Source organism: Jaculus jaculus, chromosome 14, assembly GCF_020740685.1.
Source record: "Jaculus jaculus isolate mJacJac1 chromosome 14, mJacJac1.mat.Y.cur, whole genome shotgun sequence".
Classification (NCBI taxonomy): Eukaryota; Metazoa; Chordata; class Mammalia; order Rodentia; family Dipodidae; genus Jaculus; species Jaculus jaculus.
The window spans coordinates 1,439,019-1,458,908 of record NC_059115.1 but is presented as its reverse complement, the minus strand read 5'-3'; the positions used below and the strand labels follow the sequence as shown (position 1 = coordinate 1,458,908).

The following is a 19,890-nucleotide window of genomic DNA, read 5'->3' as shown; positions in this document are numbered from 1 at the left end:
AGACGCGTGCGCCCCCTTGTGCATCTGGCTAACGTGGGACCTGGGGAACCGAGCCTAGAACTGGGGTCCTTAGGCTTCACAGGCAAGCGCTTAACCGCTAAGCCATCTCTCTAGCCCATCTCACAATTTTTATTTGTTTTGTATTTTGGGTTATTTTTGGTTTTGTTTTGTTTTTTGGTTTTTCGAGATAGGGTTTCACTCTAGCCCAGGCTGACCTGAAACTCACTCACTATGTGGTCTCAGGGTGGCCTTGAACTCACAGTGATCCTCCTGCCTCTGCCTCCCCAGTGCTGGGATTGAAGGCATGTGCCACCACACCCAGCTTTTTTTTTTTTTTTTTTTTTTTTTTTTTTGGAGATATGATCTCACTGTAGCCCAAACTGACCTGGAACTCACTCTGTAGCACCAGGGTGGCCTCAAATATTTTTATGTATTTATTTGCAAGCAGAGAGAGAGAAATAGGGAGAGAAATAGATTGAGAATGGGTGCCTCGGGCCACTTTGTGCATCTGACTTGATGTGTGTACTGGGGAATCGAACCTGCTTTGAGAGCAAGTACTTTTAACTGCTGAGCCATCTCTTCACCCCTGTTTTTTGTTTTGTTTTGTTTTCAGACAAGGTTTCATGTAACCCAGGCTGGCCTGGAACTTGCTTTGAAGCGTGCCTCAAACTCCTGAGTCAACTGCCTCCACCTCCCAAGTGTTGAGATTACAGGCATGTGCCACCCAGCCTGGGTGCTTTTTGTCTTTATAGGACGTCATTTAGTATGAGCTGTAACTCTCGTCTCTCACTAGTAGATTCTAGACAAGCTTTTTGCTGGTAGCAAGCTCTCTTCCACTGAGTTATATTTCCAGCCAGAAAGTATTTGTACCATTATTCAATATTGCATTTTACACTGCCAGCAGTAGGAAATACACACTGGCTTAAAAAATATTTTCACTTATTTGCAAGTGGAGATAGAGAGAGAGCAAGAGAGAGAGAGAGAATGGGTGCACTCCAGGGGCTCCTGCCACTGCAAATGAACTCCAGATGCATAAAACACCGTGCATCTGGTTTTATGTGGGTAATTGGTAATCAAACCTGAGTCATCAGACTTTGCAGTCAAGTGTCTTTACTGCTGAGCCACCTCTCCAGCTCTTTTTTTTTTTTTTTTTTGGTTTTCAAGGTAGGGTCTCACTGTAGTCCAGGTTGACCACCACACCTGGCTTTTCTTTCTTTTTTTTTTTTCTTTCCTTTTTTTTTAAAGTTATTTGCACATGTGTGTGTTGGCACATCAGAATCTCTTGGTAATGCAAACTCTAAACATGTATGCCACTTTGCATTTGACTTTATGTGGCTGCTGAGGAATCTAACCTTGGCAGTCAGGCTTTGCAAGCAAGTGCCTTTGACCTCTGCGCCATCTCTCCAGACCCACACATGGACTTTTATTTACTTATTTTTTTAAGGCTAGCCAGGGCCTCAGCCACTGCATTCGAACTACAAACACTTGCGCCACCTAGTGGGCATGTACGACCTTGCACTTGCCTCACCTTTGTGCCTCTGGCTTACCTGGGATCTGGAAAGTAGAACGTGGCTCTTTAGGCTTCACAGGCAAACGCCTTAATCACTAAGCCATCTCTCCAGCCCACACATGGCCTTTTTATTTTGTTTTGTTTTTATGGCCTTTCGAGGTAGGGTCTCACTCTAGCCCAGGCTGACCTGGAATTCACTATGCAGTCTCAGGGTGGCCTCGAACTCACAGTGATCCTCCTACCTCTGCCTCCCGAGTGCTGGGATTAAAGGCGTGCACCACCACGCCCGGCTTACACACGGCCTTTTTAAACTTCCAATGCATCTTTTGACTATATCCCTCTAACTTGAAATCAAATGTGTAGACACGAAAACAGTTCCAAACGAAACAATTGTGTTTATTTAAATGTGGGCGTTGTAGTGTTGGAGACAGCATGGGCGCCTGTGTGAACATGTGACCCTCAGTCACACGGCAGGAAGTCATGACAGGAAAGAAATTAAATTGGGAAGTTGTTGCTGAGCCTTCCAACAACTGATAGTCATGCCAAAGAGCAGATATGGAAACAACAGCAAAACCAAAGTAAAGCTTCATGCATCCCAGGAGCAGTAATGGATTCAGGATTGCCTCTACCCGTGGACAGCGCCGTGACCTCTCAAGGTCATTGCCTCTCTCAGCCTCTAACTTCCTTTTTAATTTTTACTTATTTATTTATTTCTGACTTTCTTTCTTTCTTTTTTAAGAAAGAAAGAGAGATAGGGCTGGAGGGATGGCTTAGTAGTTAAGGTGCTTTCCTGCAAAGCCGAAGGACCCAGGTTTGATGCCCCATGTCCCACATAAGCCAGATGCACAAGGTGGTGCATGTGTCTGGAGTTCGTTTGTAGTGACTGGAGGCCCTGGCGCACCCATTCTTCCTTTTGAGAAAAAGAAAAATGGAAAAAAAAATTAAAAGAAAGAAAGAAAAGAGAATGGAGGAAGTAATAGAGAGAATTGGTGCTCCTGGGCATCCTCCACTGCAGTTGAACTCCAGATGCTTGCGCCACCTTTGTGCATCTGGCTTACCTGGGATCTGAAGAGTCAAACATGGATCCTTAGGCATCACAGGCAAGCGCCTTAACTGCTAGGTCATCTCTTCTGTCCTACTTCTGGCTTTTAAAAGCAAAATCTCTTGGGTTAAGGCACATGCCTGCAGTCTAAGGACCCAGGTTTGATTCTCCAGATCCCACGTAAGCCAGATACACATGATGGCACATGCGTCTGGAGCTCATTTGCAGTGGCTGGCAGCCCTGGTGTACCCATCCTCTCTCTCTCTCTCTCTTTCTCTCTCCTCTCTCTAATAAGTAAATATAAAAGCAGAATCTCACTCTGTACTCTGGCCAGACTGGCTGGAAACTTTAACTTTTAATTTTTACTTTTTATTTATTTGAGAGAGGAAAAACAGGGAAGGAGAGAGAGAATATGGGTGCACCAGAGCTTATAACTGCTACAAAGGATGCATATGCCACCTTGTGTATCTGGCTTAAATGGGGCTGGGGGGGATTGTACCTGGGTCCATTGGCTTTGTAGGCAAGCACCTTAACCTCTAAGCCATCTCTCCAGCCCATAGTTGGAAACTTTTAATGAACCTGCCTCTGTCTTCCAAATGCTGGGATTTCAGGCATGCACCACCATTCTAGCTTCCCTTTTGTAAAGAGAGGAATTTGAGCAGGACATGGTGGTACACGTGAATTCAAGGCCACCCTGAGACTACATAGTTAATTCCATTGTAGCCTGGGATAGAGCAAGACCCTCCCTCAAAAAGAAAGAGAGGAATTTGGACTAGATCTGGGTTTGTTCAATGAGTCCTTGGGGCATCCTGGGTGCTAGGAATTCATGACTGAGGGAACTAGATTGATGACAATATTTTTTGTTCTGTGATTTTTGGGTTTTTTTGTTTTTTATTTTAATTCATTTATTTGAAAGAGAGAGAAACAGAGAATTGGTGTGCCACTGCAAACGAACTCCAGACATATGCACCATCTTGTGCATCTAGTTTTACATGGGTGCGGGAAAATCGAACCAGGATCCTTAAGCTTTGTAGGCAAGTATCTTACCTACAGATCCATCCTTCCAGCCCTGTAATTTCATTCTGATGGTACCAAAAGAGCATTCATAGAGTCCTATCCTGGAACACTTGGAAGATTAGTTCACAAAGGACAATACTGTGGAGCTGAGAAAATGGCTCAAAAGTAAGACACTTGTATAAAAGAAAGATGGGGGAGGGTCAATCAAAATCCAAGATAGTCTGAATAAGATATATGAAAATCTACTTTCTTGAATAATGCCACATCCAGAAGCCATAGATTGTTACTAGAAAATTTCCAGGGCAAGGGATGGGATACCTTCCAGTGAGTTGTTGGCCATGATGGTCCCTGTTGTCTCCAAAACGTTATAGGCTATTGTCAAGGCCCTTGGTTTCCCATGAGAAAGAGATGGTAAGACCCTATTGCTGAAGATGTCACATGCCTGAGTGAAAAGTCAGAGATGGGGGCTGGAGAGATGGCTTAGCGGTTAAGCACTTGCCTATGAAGCCTAAGGACCCCAGTTCGAGGCTCCATTCCCCAGTACCCACGTTAGCCAGATGCACAAGGGGGCGCACGCATCTGGAGTTCGTTTGCAGTGGCTGGAGGCCCTGGCGCACCCATTCTCTCTCTCTCTCTCTCTCTCTGCGTCTTTCTCTCTCTGTCTGTCTATCACTCTCGAATAAATAAATAAAAATAAACAAATATGTATATGTATATGTATATGTATATGTATATGTATATGTATATGTATATGTATATGTATATAAAAGAAAAGTCGGAGATGGAATCTAATTGGAAAAAGTCGTCAGTGAGAATGTGTCCTCAGAGGTTATAGCCTGCCCTGATCTCTTTCTGTCTCCCTCAGTCTGCTTCCTGTCCACTATGAAGTAAGTGGCCTCTGCCACTCACCCCTGCCACCATGATCACATGTTTCATTCGCGCTGGACCCCAAGTCCACAGAGCCAAGGACTGTGGACTGGTTCCTGCCCGAAACCATGAGCCAAAGTAAACCAATCGTTCCTCCTTTGTGTCGTTTAGGTGTTTGGTCATGGCAACAATGAATAACTGTCCTGGGGGTTGAGGACATTGAATTGTTGGGGCACTGCATCCTACGTTCAATCTCCAGCATTACAAAAAAATATCTCTACTCTAGCACTTTCAGGAGGCTGATGTGTTTACTGCTTCCTGTCAGGACCTGCCTGATGCACTTACCTGAGTTGTTCTGTCAGGACCTACCTGATATTCTACCTCTGAGCTATCAAGACTCCAAAACAAGTGACATTTGTCCTACATTTTTCAGTGTGCTCAATTTGAGTTCTTTTTATTTTTGTCATTATTTCTATATTCTATTTATTTATTTGAAAGAGAGAAAGAGGAAAAGGGAGAGAGAGAGAGAATGGGCATGCCAGGGCCTCCAGCCACTGTAAACGAACTCCAGACGCGTGCGCCCTCTTGTGCATCTGGCTTATGTGGGTTCTGAGGAATCAAACCAGGATCCTTTGGCTTTGCAGGCAAACGCCTTAGCAGCTAAGCCATTTCTCCAGCCCCCTGGGTTTTGTCTTTTTGTTGTTGTTGTTGGTGGTGGTGGTTTTGTTTTTTGCTTTTTGTTTTTGTTTTTCCTTCCCTATGTAGTCTCAGGGTGACATCAAACTCTTGGCGATCCTCCTACCTCTGCCTCCCGAGTGCTGGGATTAAAGGCGTGCGTCACCACACCTGGCTCAGTTTCTAAGGGTTTGTTTGTTTGTTTGTTTTTGCAAGCAAAGAGTGAGATAGAGAGGAAAGGGACAGAGAGAATGGGTGCACCAGGGCATCTAGCCACTGCAAATAAACTCCCCTTCTCTCTGCCAAATAAATAAATAAATAAAAATAAAAAAGTAAAAGAGAGACCGATTGAGATGGGGAGGGGGTATGATGGAGAGTGGAGTTTCAAAGGGGTAAGTGGGGGGAGGGAAGGTATCATCATGGGGTATTTTTTATAATCATGGAAGTTAATAAAAAATTTTTTAAATAAATAAATAAAAATAAAATATATACATTTTTAAAAATCCAACACTGAGTGTGATGGCACATACATTTAAAATCCCAGCACTCAGTATGAGGATCACTGTGAGTTCAAGACCAGCATAAGACTACATAGTGAATTCCAGGTCAGCCTAAACTAGAGTGAGACTTTATCTCATACACCCCCTCCAAAAAAAATATCCAGTCTGGGACTATATAGAGTGAGTTCCAGGTCAGCTTGGGCATGAGACCTCAAATAAATAAGTAAATAATATTTAAAAAAAACATTACTAGGTAAGCAAAGATAAAGACCATATGTAAATTATATGTGTGATGGTTAATGTTGGTGGTCAAGGAAGAAAGGAAAGAAGGAAGTAAGGACAGAGGGAGGGAAGAAGGAAAAAAGAAGGAAGGAAGGAAGAAGGGAGAGAGGGAAGGAAGGAAGGTAGAAAGAAGGAAAGAGGGAAGACAGGAAGGAAGGAAGATGGAGGGAAGGAAGGAAAAAAGGAAGTAAGGAGGGAAATAAGGAAAAAAAGGAAATAAGAAAGAAAGGAAGGGGGCTGGAGAGATGGCTTAGCAGTTAAGCGCTTGCCTGTGAAGCCTAAGGACCCTGGTTCGAGGCTCGGTTCCCCAGGTCCCACATTAGCCAGATGCACAAGGGGGCGCATGCATCTGGAGTTCGTTTGCAGTGGCTGGAGGCCCTGGCGCGCCCATTCTCTCTCTCTCTCTGCCTCTTTCTCTGTCTATCGCTATCAAATAAATACATAAAAATAAACAAAAAATTTTTAAAAAAAGAAGGGAAGGAAGGAATGGAGGGAAGGAAAGAAGGAAAAAAGGAAGGAAAGAAGAAGGAGGGAAGAAAAGAAGAAAGGAAGACAGGAAGGAAAATGGAAGGAAGGAGGGAAGAAAGGAAGGAGGGAGGAGGGAAGAAAAGAAGGAAGGAAGAAGGAGGGAGGGAAAGAAGGAAGGAAGGTGAAGGAAGGACGGAGGGAAGGAAGGGAGAAGGAAGGAAGGAGGGATGGAGGGAAGGAGGAAAGGAAGGAAGGGTGGAGGGAAGGAAAGAGGAAAGGAGGGAGGGAAGGAAGGAAAGGAAAAGAATGAATGAAAAAGCAAGGAGGGAAGAAAAGAAGGAAGGAAAAAAGGAAGGAGGAAAGAAAGAAGGAAGGAGGGAGGGAGGAAAGAAGAAATAAACTACCGGACCCAGTCTAGGGAGTGAGGAAGGGCCTCCTGGACGCCACAGGATGGGCACTGGTCAACGTGGAGCACGAATGGAGTGGGTGAATATTCCAGGCAGAGGAGACAGCGTAAGCGAGACTTCCAGAAGTGGAGAGCTGTGCAGTGGCGGCTACAAGGGAGGTGTGACGGAAGCCACAGGGAGCCAGGTCTTGCAGGAGAGACGCTGGGCGGCTATGGAAAGTCGTGAGCAGAGCTGGGATTTGGGGAGACAGTAATCGAGCTCAACCGGCCTCCTGGGTACAGGGATGGCAGGCATTATAGGCATCCAGGTCCTCACATTTTTCGCTGCCTCTTTCTTTTCTTTCTTTCTTTCTTTCTTTCTTTTTTTTTTTTTTTTTGTCTTGAGGTAAGGTCTCACTCTAACCCAGGCTCACCTGGAATTCAGCATGTAGTCATCAGGCTGGCCTCGAATTTACTGTGATCCTCCTGCCTCCATGAGCTACCACGCCCGGCAAGTCTCCATTTTTCTTATTTATTTGTTTGTTTGTTTGTTTTATTATAGACAGAAAGAGGGAGAGAGAGAGATAGGGAATGAGAATGGGCATGCCAGGGCCTCCAGCCACTGAAAGGAACTCCAGACGTGTGCACCCCCTAGTGCAACTGGCTTACATGGGACCTTGAGAATCAAACCTGGGTCCTTAGGCTTCACAGGCAAATACCTTAACCACTAAGCCATCTCTCCACCCACAGATCTCCGTTTCTAAAGGTCTCCATATTGAGCCTGGATATGGTGGCCCATACCTGTAATGCCAGATCTTGGGAGGGGGTTGGCGGCAGGAGAATCATGAGTTCAAAGCCATCTTTTAGTCTACATAGTAAGTTTGAGGCCAGCCTGGACCACAAAGAGACTCTGTTTCAAAAAAAAAAAATTAATAAATAAAATCACATATTTAGCAGGGCGTGGTGGCGCACACCTTTAATCCCAGCTCTATAGAAGACAGAGGTAGGAGGAACAGCGTGAGTTCAAGGCCACCCTGAGACTACATAGTGAATGGCAGGTCAGCTTGAGCTAGAGCGACACCCGACCTCAGAAAACAACAAGAAGCAGACCACCCATACTTCTGGGGTTTTAAATAGTGCCAGCCACACTTCAACGCTCAGTAGCCACACAGACTAGTGGTTGCTATATTGGACGCCACAGACTTAGGGCGTCTCTGCCCTCACGTGAAGCCCTATTGGGCAGAAAGTCTAAGGATCGGAGGACTCAGTGGGGACTGTCTTCCATGATCCGAGCCATGGACGTTCCCAAGCACCAAAGACATGCCAGGGCCACCCAGCAGCCCCCTCCCACTGCCCTCTGCTCGCCTGGCCCGCCCAGCTCTCGTCCAGGTACCTGCCAAGGCCTTGATCCGGGAGCACTCAAAGAGGGCAGCGGCTGCAGTGGAGGCGGCCGGGGGCTCCCGCTCCCAGCCCCGGTCTGGGCTCTCCCAGCGGGCCGTGGGGTTGTTGTTGTTGGAGGCAGGTGGGCCCTCCATGTTGTCCACTTCCCCTGGAACCTGCGCCATCGGGGAAGGTGAGGCCTGGAAGTGTAGAGAGGCAGGTTAGGGTTGGGAACAGAGCCTGGGCTGGGAGGACCCCCTACTTACAGTGCCTGCCCCTGAGTGCTGTGCAGTTTCACCCTCAGTTTCTCTGTCTTACAGAAGGTAATAAACCAGGCGTGGTGGCGCATGCCTTTAATCCCAGCACCTGTGAGGCAGAAGTAGGAGGATCACCGTGAGTTCGAGGCCACCCTGAGAGACTACATGGTGAATTCCAGGCCAGTCTGGGCTACGGTGAGACCCTATCTCGAAAATCCAAAAACTAAAATAAATGAGCTGGGCATGATGGTGCACGCCTTTAATCTCTGCACTTGGAAGGCAGAGGTAGGAGGATTGCCATGAGTCCAAGGCCACTCGAGACTACATAGTGAATTCCAGGTCAGCTTAGGCTAGAGTGAGACTCTACCTCAGAAAACCAAAAACAAGAACGAAAAAAAAAGGGGGTCCAAGTTCAACTCCCCATGACCCACGTAATCCAGATAAATGTACAAGGTGGCACACACATGCGTCTGAAGTTCTTCTGTAGTGGCTGGAGGCCCTGACGCACCCATTCTCATTCTTTCTCTCTCTCTCAAATAAATAAATAAAAATAAAAATATTTTTTAAAATTAAGGTGGTGGGCTGGAGAGATGGTTTAGTGGTTAAGTCGGTTGCCTGTGAAGCCTAAGGACCCAGGTTTGATTCCCCAAGACCCACGTAGGCCAGCTGCACAAGGTGGTGCGTGCATCTGGAGTTCATTTGCAGTGGTTCCAAGCCCTGGTGTGCCCATTCTCTCTCTCTCTCTCTCTCTCTCTCTCTCTCTCTCTCTCTCTCTCTCTCTCTCTCTCTCTCCTTTCTCATAAATAAATAAGTAAATGGAATAATGGCCCTGGGAGGTGGCTTGGTGGGTAAAAACACTTGCTGCCTAAGCAGTGAAACCTGAGTTCAAGCCCCAGCACTCACATCAAAAGCCAGGCAGAAGCCGGGCGTGGTGGCGCACGCCTTTAATCCCAGCACTCAGGAGGCAGAGGTAGGAGGATCGCCAAGAGTTCGAGGCCACCCTGAGATTACATAGTAAATTCCAGGTCAGCCTGAGCCAGAGTAAGACCCTACCTCGAAAAACCAAAAAATAAATAAATAAATAAAACAAAAAGCCAGGCAGAGGGCTGGAGAGATGGCTTAGCGGTTAAGTGCTTGCCTGTGAAGCCTAAGGACCTCGGTTCGAGGCTCAGTTCCCCAGGTCCCACATTAGCCAGATGCACAGGGGGGCGCACGCGTCTGGAGTTCGTTTGCAGTGGCTGGAGGCCCTGGCGTGCCCATTCTCTCTCTCTCCCTCTATCTGTCTTTCTCTCTGTGTCTGTTGCTTCAAATAAATAAATAAAAAATTAAAAAAAAGAAAAAAAGCCAGGCAGAGTCAGGAGGGTCACTGGGGCTCCCTTATCAGCCAGTCTATCCAAGGATTGCAAGCTCCAGATTCAGAGCAAACTCCAGCTCAGGGGACTAAAAGCGGAAGAGCAGCCAGCCCGTGGTGGTGACACATGCCTTTAATCCCAGCTCTTGAGAGGCAGAGGTGGGAGGATGGCCGTGAGTTCGAGGCCAGCCTGAGACTACAGAGTGAATTCCAGGTCAGCCTGGGCTACAGTGAGAGCCTACCTCAGGGAAAAAAAAAAGGCAGTAGAGCATGAGAGGAAGGCACCCGACAGCCCCCTTGCATACAGGGCACATACGCCTACACACATGTACGTAGACCAACATGCACATGAGATAGGGGAAGGTACCTGAGTTCTTATCCCCAGACTCCAAGCAAAAGCTGGATGATATGGTGGGTTTCTGTAATCCCAGACATGGATGGCAAGAAGGGAGGTGGAGACGGGTGATTTTCCTGAAAGCTGATGGACCAGCTAGCCTGGCAAATGAATAGATGGACGATAAGAGACCCTGCCTCAAAAAGAGCTCGATACAGGCAGGCGTGGTGGCGCACACCTTTAATCCCAGCACTCGGGAGGTTGAGGTAGGAGGATCGCTGTGAGTTCAAGGCCACCCTGAGACTACATAGTGAATTCCAGGTCAGCCTGGGCTAAAAAGAAACCCTACCTTTGAAAACCAAAAAAAAAAAGAGGTGGAAGGTGAAGTCTCAGGAATTTATTCTCTGACTTCCGCATGCCTACTGTGGCTTGAATACCCCTGTGTGCATGCATGCACATGCACACACACTCTATCACATCACATACATTTACCAAAATATAAATGTTAAATTAAAAAATAAAATAAAAATTACTGGGGCTAGTGAGTAGGAAGAAAACTCAGTAGCAGAGACCAATAAGCTAGAAAGGAGATATAAAGGGAATAAAAAGGGACGGAGGGGGGACTTAATAAGATGGTATGGTATTATACATAGGTAAGTAGAAGAACACATTAATGGGGGTGAAAAGGCCTAAGTGAGGTCAGGGGAAAAGATTGAGTAAAGGAAAGGTGGAGGGAGGGCTAATCAAAATCTAAGAGGATATAAATAAATCATATGGAAACCTACTTTTTTGGACAATGGAAGATTCAGAAGCCATAGATTGTTATTAGAAAATTTTCAGTGCCAGGGATGGGATACCTTCCATTGCGTTGTTGGCCAGGGAGGTCCCTGATGCCCCCCAAATGCTACAGTCCATTGCCGAGGCCCTTGGTTTCCCACCAGGAATAGGTGGTAAGACTCTATTGCTGAAGACTCCACATACTTGGGCTGCAAGGCCACTGAGAAATCCTGCTGAAACTAAGCTGAAAACCTCCTCCATGTAGACCAGCTGACAGAAAGCTGGAAGAAGCCATTCTGCATGCAGTTCAATGGGAGAGAGGGAAATCACCAGTGAAGATACTCAACAGTGGACACTGCAAGCCTTATATTTGTCCAGCCAGGCCAAATGAGCCAACGGTGCAATAGTGGCACATCTGTTATGAGGAAAACCAACTGCCCTCTAACTGGACTGGAGGCCTGCTCCATGAGAAGGAATACATCCCTGACATTGAAAACTTAAAACAGGGGTAGTAATAAGCCCTAGGAGTGTAATGTTTGCTGCTGTCTGGCTAAATATATATACTGTGCTCAGCAAACTGTCCAGTGAGCACTTCTCTTAATGTTCATACCCTTATATTAATGCTACTCTCACTTGGTAGAGAACCTTCTCTTTTCAGATTGCAGTGACCTTGGGACAGCTCAGAAGGCATCACGGTGCTGGGAAGAAGTGACAGAGGAGTGCTTTGCACTGAAATATCTCTATCACACCTTCCAAGCTCAGGGTCCATTGCGGAAGAGGTGGCGGAAACAATGTAAGAGCCAAAGGAAGGGTAGGACTCCCTTACTTACAATGTGCTCCTCCCAGACAAAAAAAATGGCCTGGATATCCATGACCTCACAGTACCTGACACTACCTACACAAGACCATCATAAGAGGAGGAAAAGATCATGACATCAAAATAAAAGAGACTGATTGAGATGGGGAGGGGATATGATGGAAAGTGGAGTTTCAAAGGGGAAAGTGGGAGAAGGTAGGAAATTACCATGGAATATTATTTACAATTACGGAAGTCGTCAATAAAAGGAAAAAGAAAAGAAAATGAAAAAAAATCACTGGAGCTAGGGCTGGCAAGATGGCTTATCAGTTTAGGCGCTTGCCTGCAAAACCAAAGGACCCAAATTCAATTCCCCAGTACCCACGTGAAGCCAGATGCACTAGGTAGCACTGGAGTTTGCACTAGAGGTCTTGGTGAGCCCTGGTCTCTGTCTGCCTGCCTTTCTGTCTGTCTGTCTGTCTGTCTGTCTGTCTATCATCTATCTGCCTCTTCCTCTCTCTCTCTCTTTCTCAAATAAATAAGTAAAATATTTAAACAATTTAAAAAACTTCTGGTGGCTGGAGAAATGGCTTAGTGATTAGGGCACTTGTCTGCAAAGCCAAAGGACCTCTGTTCGATTCCCCAGGACCCACATAAGCCAGATGTGCAAGGTGGCACATGCATCTGGAATTTGTTTGCAGTGGCTAGAAGCCCTGGCATGCCCATTCTGTCTCTCTCTTTCTTCCTCGTTCCCTTCCTCAAAAAAATAAAGAAAAGAAAAATAAAATTCTAGGGTGGAAGTTTGCTCAGTGGTTAAATGCTCTTGCTTACAAAATCTGCTAGCCTAGGTTCAATTCCCCAGTACCTACATAAAGCCAACATTTGTTTGCAGTGGCAAGAGACCGTGGTGTATCCCCACACACAAGTGCAAATAAATATATAAACAATTTAATAATATTTAAAGTAGGAGTTGGAGATGGCTCAGCAGTTGAAGGCACTTACTTGGAAAGCCTGCTGACCCAGATTTAATATATTTTATTTATTCATTTATTTGAGAAAGAGGTTGAGAGAGAGACAGACAGAGTGGGTGTGCCAGAGCCTCCAGCCACTGCAAAAGAACTCCAGATGCATGTGCCCCCTTGTGCATCTGGCTTATGTGGGGCCTGGAGAATTGAAATGGGATCCTTTGGCTTTGCAGGCAAAGACCTTAACCACTAAGCCATCCCTCCAGCTCTGACCCAGGTCTGATTCCTCAGCACCTACGTAAGGTCAGATGCACAAAGTGGCACATGCATCTGGAGTTCATTTTCAGTGCAAGAGGCCCTGGTGCACCCATACACAAACACCCTCTGTATCTGGGAAACAAGTAAATAGATAAAATAGTGTGTGTGTGTGTGTGTGTGTGTGTGTGTGTGTGTGTGTGTGTGTAGACCAATTGAGAAAGATACTGTATGCCAACCTCTGGCCTCCAGACCTCCACATGCAGGTTACACACACACACACACACACACACACCACAATATACACACTGAAAAAAATCAAATAAAAATAAGAGTAAGGTGGGTATGCATGATGACGCACAGCTGTAATAGCAGCACTTAGGAGGTAGGGGCAGGAAGATCATGTTCAAGGCCAGCCTGAAATACAGGAGACCATGCCCCTGCAAAAAAAAATAACAATAATACCATTCTTTTTCTCTCTATCTGCCTATTTTCCTCTCTCTCTCCCGCCCCCCCATAAATAAATTAAAAAAAAAAAAAAACAATTTTAGAGCCGGGCGTGGTGGCACACGCCTTTAATCCCAGCACTCGGGAGGCAGAGGTAGGAGGATCGCCGTGAGTTCAAGGCCACCCTGAGACTACAGAGTTAATTCCAGGTCAGCCTGGACCAGAGTGAGACCCTACCTCGAAAAACCAAAAAAAAAAAAACAATTTTAGGGCTGGAGAGATGGCTTAGCGGTTAAGCGCTTGCCTGTGAAGCCTAAGGACCCCGGTTCAAGGCTCGGTTCCCCAGGACCCACGTAAGCCAGATGCACAAGGGGGCGCACGTGTCTGGAGTTCCTTTGCAGTGGCTGGAAGCCCTGGCGCGCCATTTCTCAATCATTCTCTCTGTCTCTTTCTCTCTCTCTGTCACTCTCAAATAAATTAATAAAAAATGAACAAAAAAATTTTTTTTAAAGTATCTTAAAAAAAAAAACAATTTTAAAGAACGGGGGACTGGACAGATGGCTTAGTGGTTAAGACGCTTGCCTGCAAAGCCAAAGGACCCAGGTTTGATTCCCCAGGACCCACAAGGTGGCACACATGTAGTTCCTCTGCAGCCACTAGAGGCCCTGGTGGGCCCATTCTCTTTCTCTCTATCTGCCTCTCTGTCTTCCTCTCTCTCTCAAATAAATAAATAAAAATATTTAAAAATAATAATAATAGTCAGGCATGGTGGTGCATGCCTTTAATCCCAGCACTCGGGAGGCACAGGTAAGAGGACTGCCGAGAGTTTGAGGCCACCCTGAGACGAATTCCAAGTCAGCCTGAACTAGAGTGAGACCTTACCTTGAAAAACCAAAAATAAGATAAAATCATCATCATCATCACCACTCTAACCACTTCAGAGAACTGTGATGATGTACCCAACTTAGCACCTGGCACAAGGAAATGACTTAGCAAATGGTCAGCGTATAATTATTGAAACACTAACGCTGAAGCCAGATGTAGTGACACACGTCACTTGCCCTTGGGAGGCAGAGGTAAGAGAATCACTGTGAGTTCAAGGCCAGCCTAGGAGTACAGAGTGACTTCCAGGTCAAGCTGGGCTACAGTAACATTCTACCTCGAAAACTCCAGGAGAAAAAAGTAAAGGCTGGAGAGATGTCTTATGGTTAAGGTGCTTGCCTGCAAAGCCTAAGGACCCAGGTTCAATTCCCCAGTACCCATGTAAGCCAGAAGCACAATGTTGCACACGCATTTGGAGTTTGTTTGCAGTGGCTAGAGAGAGAGAGAGAGCGGCGGGGGGGGATTGCCATGAGTTCGAGGCCACCCTGAGACTCCATAGTGAATTCCAGGTCAGCCTGAGCTAGAGTGAGACCCTACCTTGGAAAATCAAAATAAATAAATAAAAAACACTAACATTCATGTCGTTCTCAACAGAACTCCACAGTTCCACCAGAACCACAGTGGTAAATGTGCATTGAGCTTACCTTGCTCAGGATGTTACACCCTCCTACTATTTAATTCTCACAAATTTCATTCCCATTATATTTAGTTTTATTTATTTATTTATTTGCAAAGAGAGAGAGAGAGGTAGTGCGAGAGAAAAAACTGGCATGTCCGGGCCTCTTGCCCCTGTAAACAAATTCCATCCAGACACAGGCACCCTTTTGTGAATCTGGCTTTACTTGGGCACTGAGGAGTTGGATACCCACCAGCCAGCAAGCTTTTCAAGCAAGCACCATGAACCACTGAGCTATATCTCCTTAGCCCTGTTCGGCCCATTTTAAAGAGGAGGAAACTGGAGCGCAGGGGATTTTATTCACTTGTCCACGTTATATGTCTAGTCAGTAGCTTGTACACAAACTGCTTGTATTAATGGCCCCAGTTGCTCACCCCTATAGTTACACCTTTCTGTCTCTTCCACCTGCTTAGGTGGAAAAGATATATGGGTGCTAGGGGACACGTCCCACCTCTCTCTCTCTCTCTTTTTTTATTCCAAGGTAGGGTCTCACTCTAGCCCAGGCTGACCTGGAATTCACTATGTAGTCTCAGGGTGGCCTCGAACTCACGGCGATCCTTCTACCTCTGACCCCCCAAGTGCTGGGATTAAAAGCATGCACCACCATGCCCAGCTACATGTATTTGTTTTTTGTTTTGTTTTGTTTTGGGGGGGTTGGGTTTTGTTTTTTTCTTTAGGTAGCGTCTCACTTTAGCCCAGACTGACCTGGAACTCACTCTGTAGCTCCAAGTTTGTCCTTAAATGCACAGTGATTCTCCTACCTTAGCCTCCCAAGTGCTGGGAAAAAGTGTGTGCCCTGTTTCTCTCTCACACATAAATAAATAAAATGTATTTAAAAATAAAGGCGGGACTGGAGAGATGGCTTAGCAGTTAAGACATTTGCCTGCAAAGCCAAAAGATACCGGCTTGATTCTCCAGGACCCACATAAGCCAGATGCACAAGGAGGTGCATGCATCTGGAGTTCGTTTACAGTGGCTGGAGACCCTGATTCATATTCTCTCTCTCTCTCTCTCTCTCTAATAAGTAAATAAAATATATCTTTAAAAAGTGTGTGCACCACTATGCCCGGCTTTCAACACTTTTTTTTTTTTTTTTTTTTTTTTTTTTGGCTTTTCAAGGTAGGGTCTCACTCTAGCCCAGGCTGACCTGGAATTCACTATGGAGTCTCAGGGTGGCCTCGAGCTCATGGCAATCCTCCTACCTCTGCCTCCCGAGTGCTGGGATTAAAGGCGTGTGCCACCATGCCCAGCTTTTTACCACTTTTTAATCCTGGCTTTACATAGGTCCTGGGGAATTGAACCCTGGCCAGGATCCTTTGCAAGTGTCTTTAACTGCTGAGCCATCTCCCCAGACTATGCTCCATGTCTTGACCGGATCTTGCTTGAAATTGAGCAGAGATATGGGCATGCTGGCTCAGAGCCTCAAACTCAAGAGTCCTTGCCTGTCTCTGCTTGTGCTAACTGTAGCCACGAGAAAAACGCTCTTGGCCCAAAGCAGATCTAAGGCAGCAGTCACTACAGAAAAGGCCTCCTACAACAGTTAGCACTGCCCCCCGCCTGGCACACACATACTATGACCCCAACATGTGAGTATACCCAACAAAAACCAGAAGAAGTGGCCAATTAACCTTGAACTCCATAACTAAATAAATGTTTAGGGTTTGAAGTCTAAGTGTGCGGTATGACTTGTTACACAGCATTCCTGTGATGATAGCTGACTGATACATTGTCTATCTCCACAGTGGGTGCTCCAGAACACTGATTATAAATGTGAGAGGTTTTGTTGTTATTGTTGTTTTAAGGTAGGGTCTCACTCTATCCCAGTCTGACCTGCAATTCACTCTGCAATCTCGGGGTGGGCTCAAACTCACAGTGATCCTCCTACTTTTGCCTCCCTAGTGCTGGGAATAAAGGTGTACACCATCACACCCAGCTAAATATGAGATTTTTTGTTTTTGTTTTGGGTTTTGGGTTTTTTGAGGTAGGGTCTCACTCTAGCCCAGGCTGACCTGGATTCACTATGTAGTCTCAGGCTGGCCTTGAACACACAGTGAACCCCCTGATTCAGCTTCTCAAGTGCAGGATTCAAGGTGTGTACCACCACACCCACTTAAATGTGAGCTTTACTGTGGAAGATGGCATCACATATGTCCCCCCCTTCTTGCACCCCAGGCCTGCGTTTAAGACTAGGGGAGAGGGGCTGGAGAGATGGCTTAGTGGTTAAGGCATTTGCCTGCAAAGCCTAAGGACACTGGTTCAATTCTCCAAGACCCACGTAAGCCAGATGCACAAGGGGGCGCATGCATCTGGAGTTCATTTGTAGTGGCTGGAGGCCCTGGCGCACCCATTCTCTCACTCTCTCATGCTCTCTCTCTCTCTCTCTCTATCTCTTTCTCTCTCAAATTAATTAATTAGTTTAAAAAGACTAGGAGAGAGAACTAGATCAATGCATTTCTTCTCTGAAGACCCTACAGAGGTAAACTGCTATATTTTAGGAAGGCAGGCAAAGTCTAAGGTTGTGGTCAAGGGGAGTGGAAACTACCCCTTTTCACGGACACCCCAAAATCCAAATGCTCTCCTTCCCTTCTTCTGAAGAAAGCTGTAAAGTGAACGCATGGCTACCTACCTACCACCTGTGTAACCTTGACCAGGTCACTTTCGCTCTCCCTACAAAATCCTACGCGTGTTTGAACCCGAAATGAGTGGATCATGCCGGGAACTTAGCATGTGGCACGCTGCATGCCTTCATACATATTTCTTGTTAATTCTGTTTTTTCAAGGTAGGGTCTCGCTCTAGCCCAGGCTGACCTGGAATTCACTATGTAGTCTCAGCGTGGCCTCGAACTCACGGCAATCCTCTTACCTCTGCCTCCCAAATGCTGGGATTAAAAGTGTGTGCCCCCCTCACCCCGACACACACACCCGGCACAAATTTTTTTTTTTTTAATTTTTGTTTTATCCCATTGGTGCTAGGAATTACAACCAGGGCCTCATGCTTGTTTCTGGTCTACACCGCTAGCCCACGGTGATTGTGGATCCTCTGGTCACATTATCTTAAGCAATCAAGGTGCCTGTTGAGGAGTCAGGCAGAAAGGAGCTCAATGAAGCCCCGCTTCCTTCTTCCTCACTGGGCTTCCGTAACTGTTTCCACCATGGAAGAGGCTTGGGGAAGGGGACGGCTCTGAGCACTTAGCGAGCTCTAGGTGGGTGCCCAGGAGTGGCTCTGGCCTTGCTTGGGGAGGGAATGGGGAAGGAAGAGAATAGGTGATGGGGGAGGTGAGGAGAGGGTCCACCAGGGCCCCCTCCCATCACGGGCTCTGAGCTGTCCTAGTGAGATCTGAGGCTTTAACCCTTGCAAAGCTGCACCTCTCTGTCCAGTCACCGTGCGGAGGAGGAGGCGGGGAGGGGGTTGCCTGGGAAGGACAAGGCCTCGGGGATGACCCACGCCTGGCTTGTGGGGGGGGGGGCTGGACAAGGTTGGGGGACATGGGTCCATTCTGCTGTGGACCAGTCCCCCTTGTCTCCCTCCAGCTCTGGAGAGTCTGGTGGTGGTGGGGTGGTGGGGGGTGATCAGGCTGCGCCCAGGGTGTTGGGGAGGAGGGAGGTAGGGGAGATGCTGGGGCAGGTGGGAGATGCTGGGCCGCAACGCCCGCTCACCTGGGCGCCCCCCAGGGCCTCCGCCGCTGCCGCCGCTGTAGCGGTCCCAGATGCTCCCGGCCCGGCCGCCTCCTCCTCCTCCTCCCCGGGCCAGGCTCGGCTCGGCTCGGCTCGCTCGGCCCTCGGGCTGCTCCAGATCCGCATGCGCCGCCGCCGCCGCCGCCCCGCGCGTCCCCCCTGCCGCCCCCACCCGGCCGCTCCGCGCGCCCCGCCCCGCCCCGCGCGGGTCCCCGCGCCGCTCCCACGCCCGCGCCGGCCACGCGTGCGGAGGGATGCTCCGCGCACCGGCGCCGCGAGCGAGCGAGCGAGGAGCGTCACGCACGCGCGCCCACGCCGCCGATCCCGCAGCGGGGGGCGCGGGCCACGTCACACTCAGTGCACATGCACACACGACCGGCTGTCGCTCCCACGCTCGGGCGTCACTCGGGGTCAAGCTGTCACACACACACAACACGTGTCCCCACAAAGGGAGCAGTCACCGACAGGGTTCTCACACACACACACACACACACACACACACAGTGACACACTCGAACAGGGCCACCACCAACAACGTGGGTGGGGTGTCACATACTCACACGTGCCTCGCTCCCGGGGTGTCACACAGTGCCCTCCACTCACCAACAGGCACTTAACCCGTCGCATAGTATCTATCATGCATATTAACACACCCGAGCTTGTCACTGCAGTCCACCCAGACACAGGGGTGACACATTTTAACACACCCGAGCTTGTCACTGCAGTCACCCAGACACAGGGGTGACACATTTTAACACACCTGAGCTTGTCACTGCAGTCCACCCAGACACAGAGGTGACACATTTTAACACACCTGAGCTTGTCACTGCAGTCCACCCAGGCACAGGGGTGACACATTTTAACACACCTGAGCTTGTCACTGCAGTCCACCCAGGCACAGAGGTGACACATTTTAACACACCTGAGCTTCTCACTCCAGTCCACCCAGACACAGAAGTGACACATTTTAACACACCTGAGCTTGTCACTGCAGTCCACCCAGGCACAGAAGTGACACATTTTAACACACCCGAGCTTGTCACTGCAGTCCACCCAGGCACAGGGGTGACACATTTTAACACACCTGAGCTTGTCACTGCAGTCCACCCAGGCACAGAAGTGACACATTTTAACACACCTGAGCTTGTCACTGCAGTCCACCCAGGCACAGGGGTGACACATTTTAACACACCTGAGCTTGTCACTGCAGTCCACCCAGGCACAGAAGTGACACATTTTAACACACCTGAGCTTGTCACTGCAGTCCACCCAGGCACAGAAGTGACACATTTTAACACACCTGAGTTTGTCACTGCAGTCCACCCAGGCACAGGGGTGACACATTTTAA

At 47.7% G+C, this 19,890-nt stretch overlaps 1 protein-coding gene across 1 annotated transcript in view; it reads right to left on the bottom strand.

Annotated features, from left to right (window-relative positions):
• The window catches only part of Sptbn4 (spectrin beta, non-erythrocytic 4), a 105,194-nt gene extending 86,578 nt beyond the window's left edge, over positions 1 to 18,616 (bottom strand). The window contains exons 1-2 of the mRNA XM_045134055.1: positions 18,524 to 18,616; positions 8,140 to 8,326 (exon numbers count right to left, since the gene is read on the bottom strand). Coding sequence (XP_044989990.1) covers positions 8,140 to 8,311 — 172 coding nt within the window. The 5' untranslated portion in view covers positions 8,312 to 8,326; positions 18,524 to 18,616. The remainder of the gene's footprint in view (positions 1 to 8,139; positions 8,327 to 18,523) is intronic.
• Between the last annotated feature and the right edge of the window lie 1,274 nt (positions 18,617 to 19,890).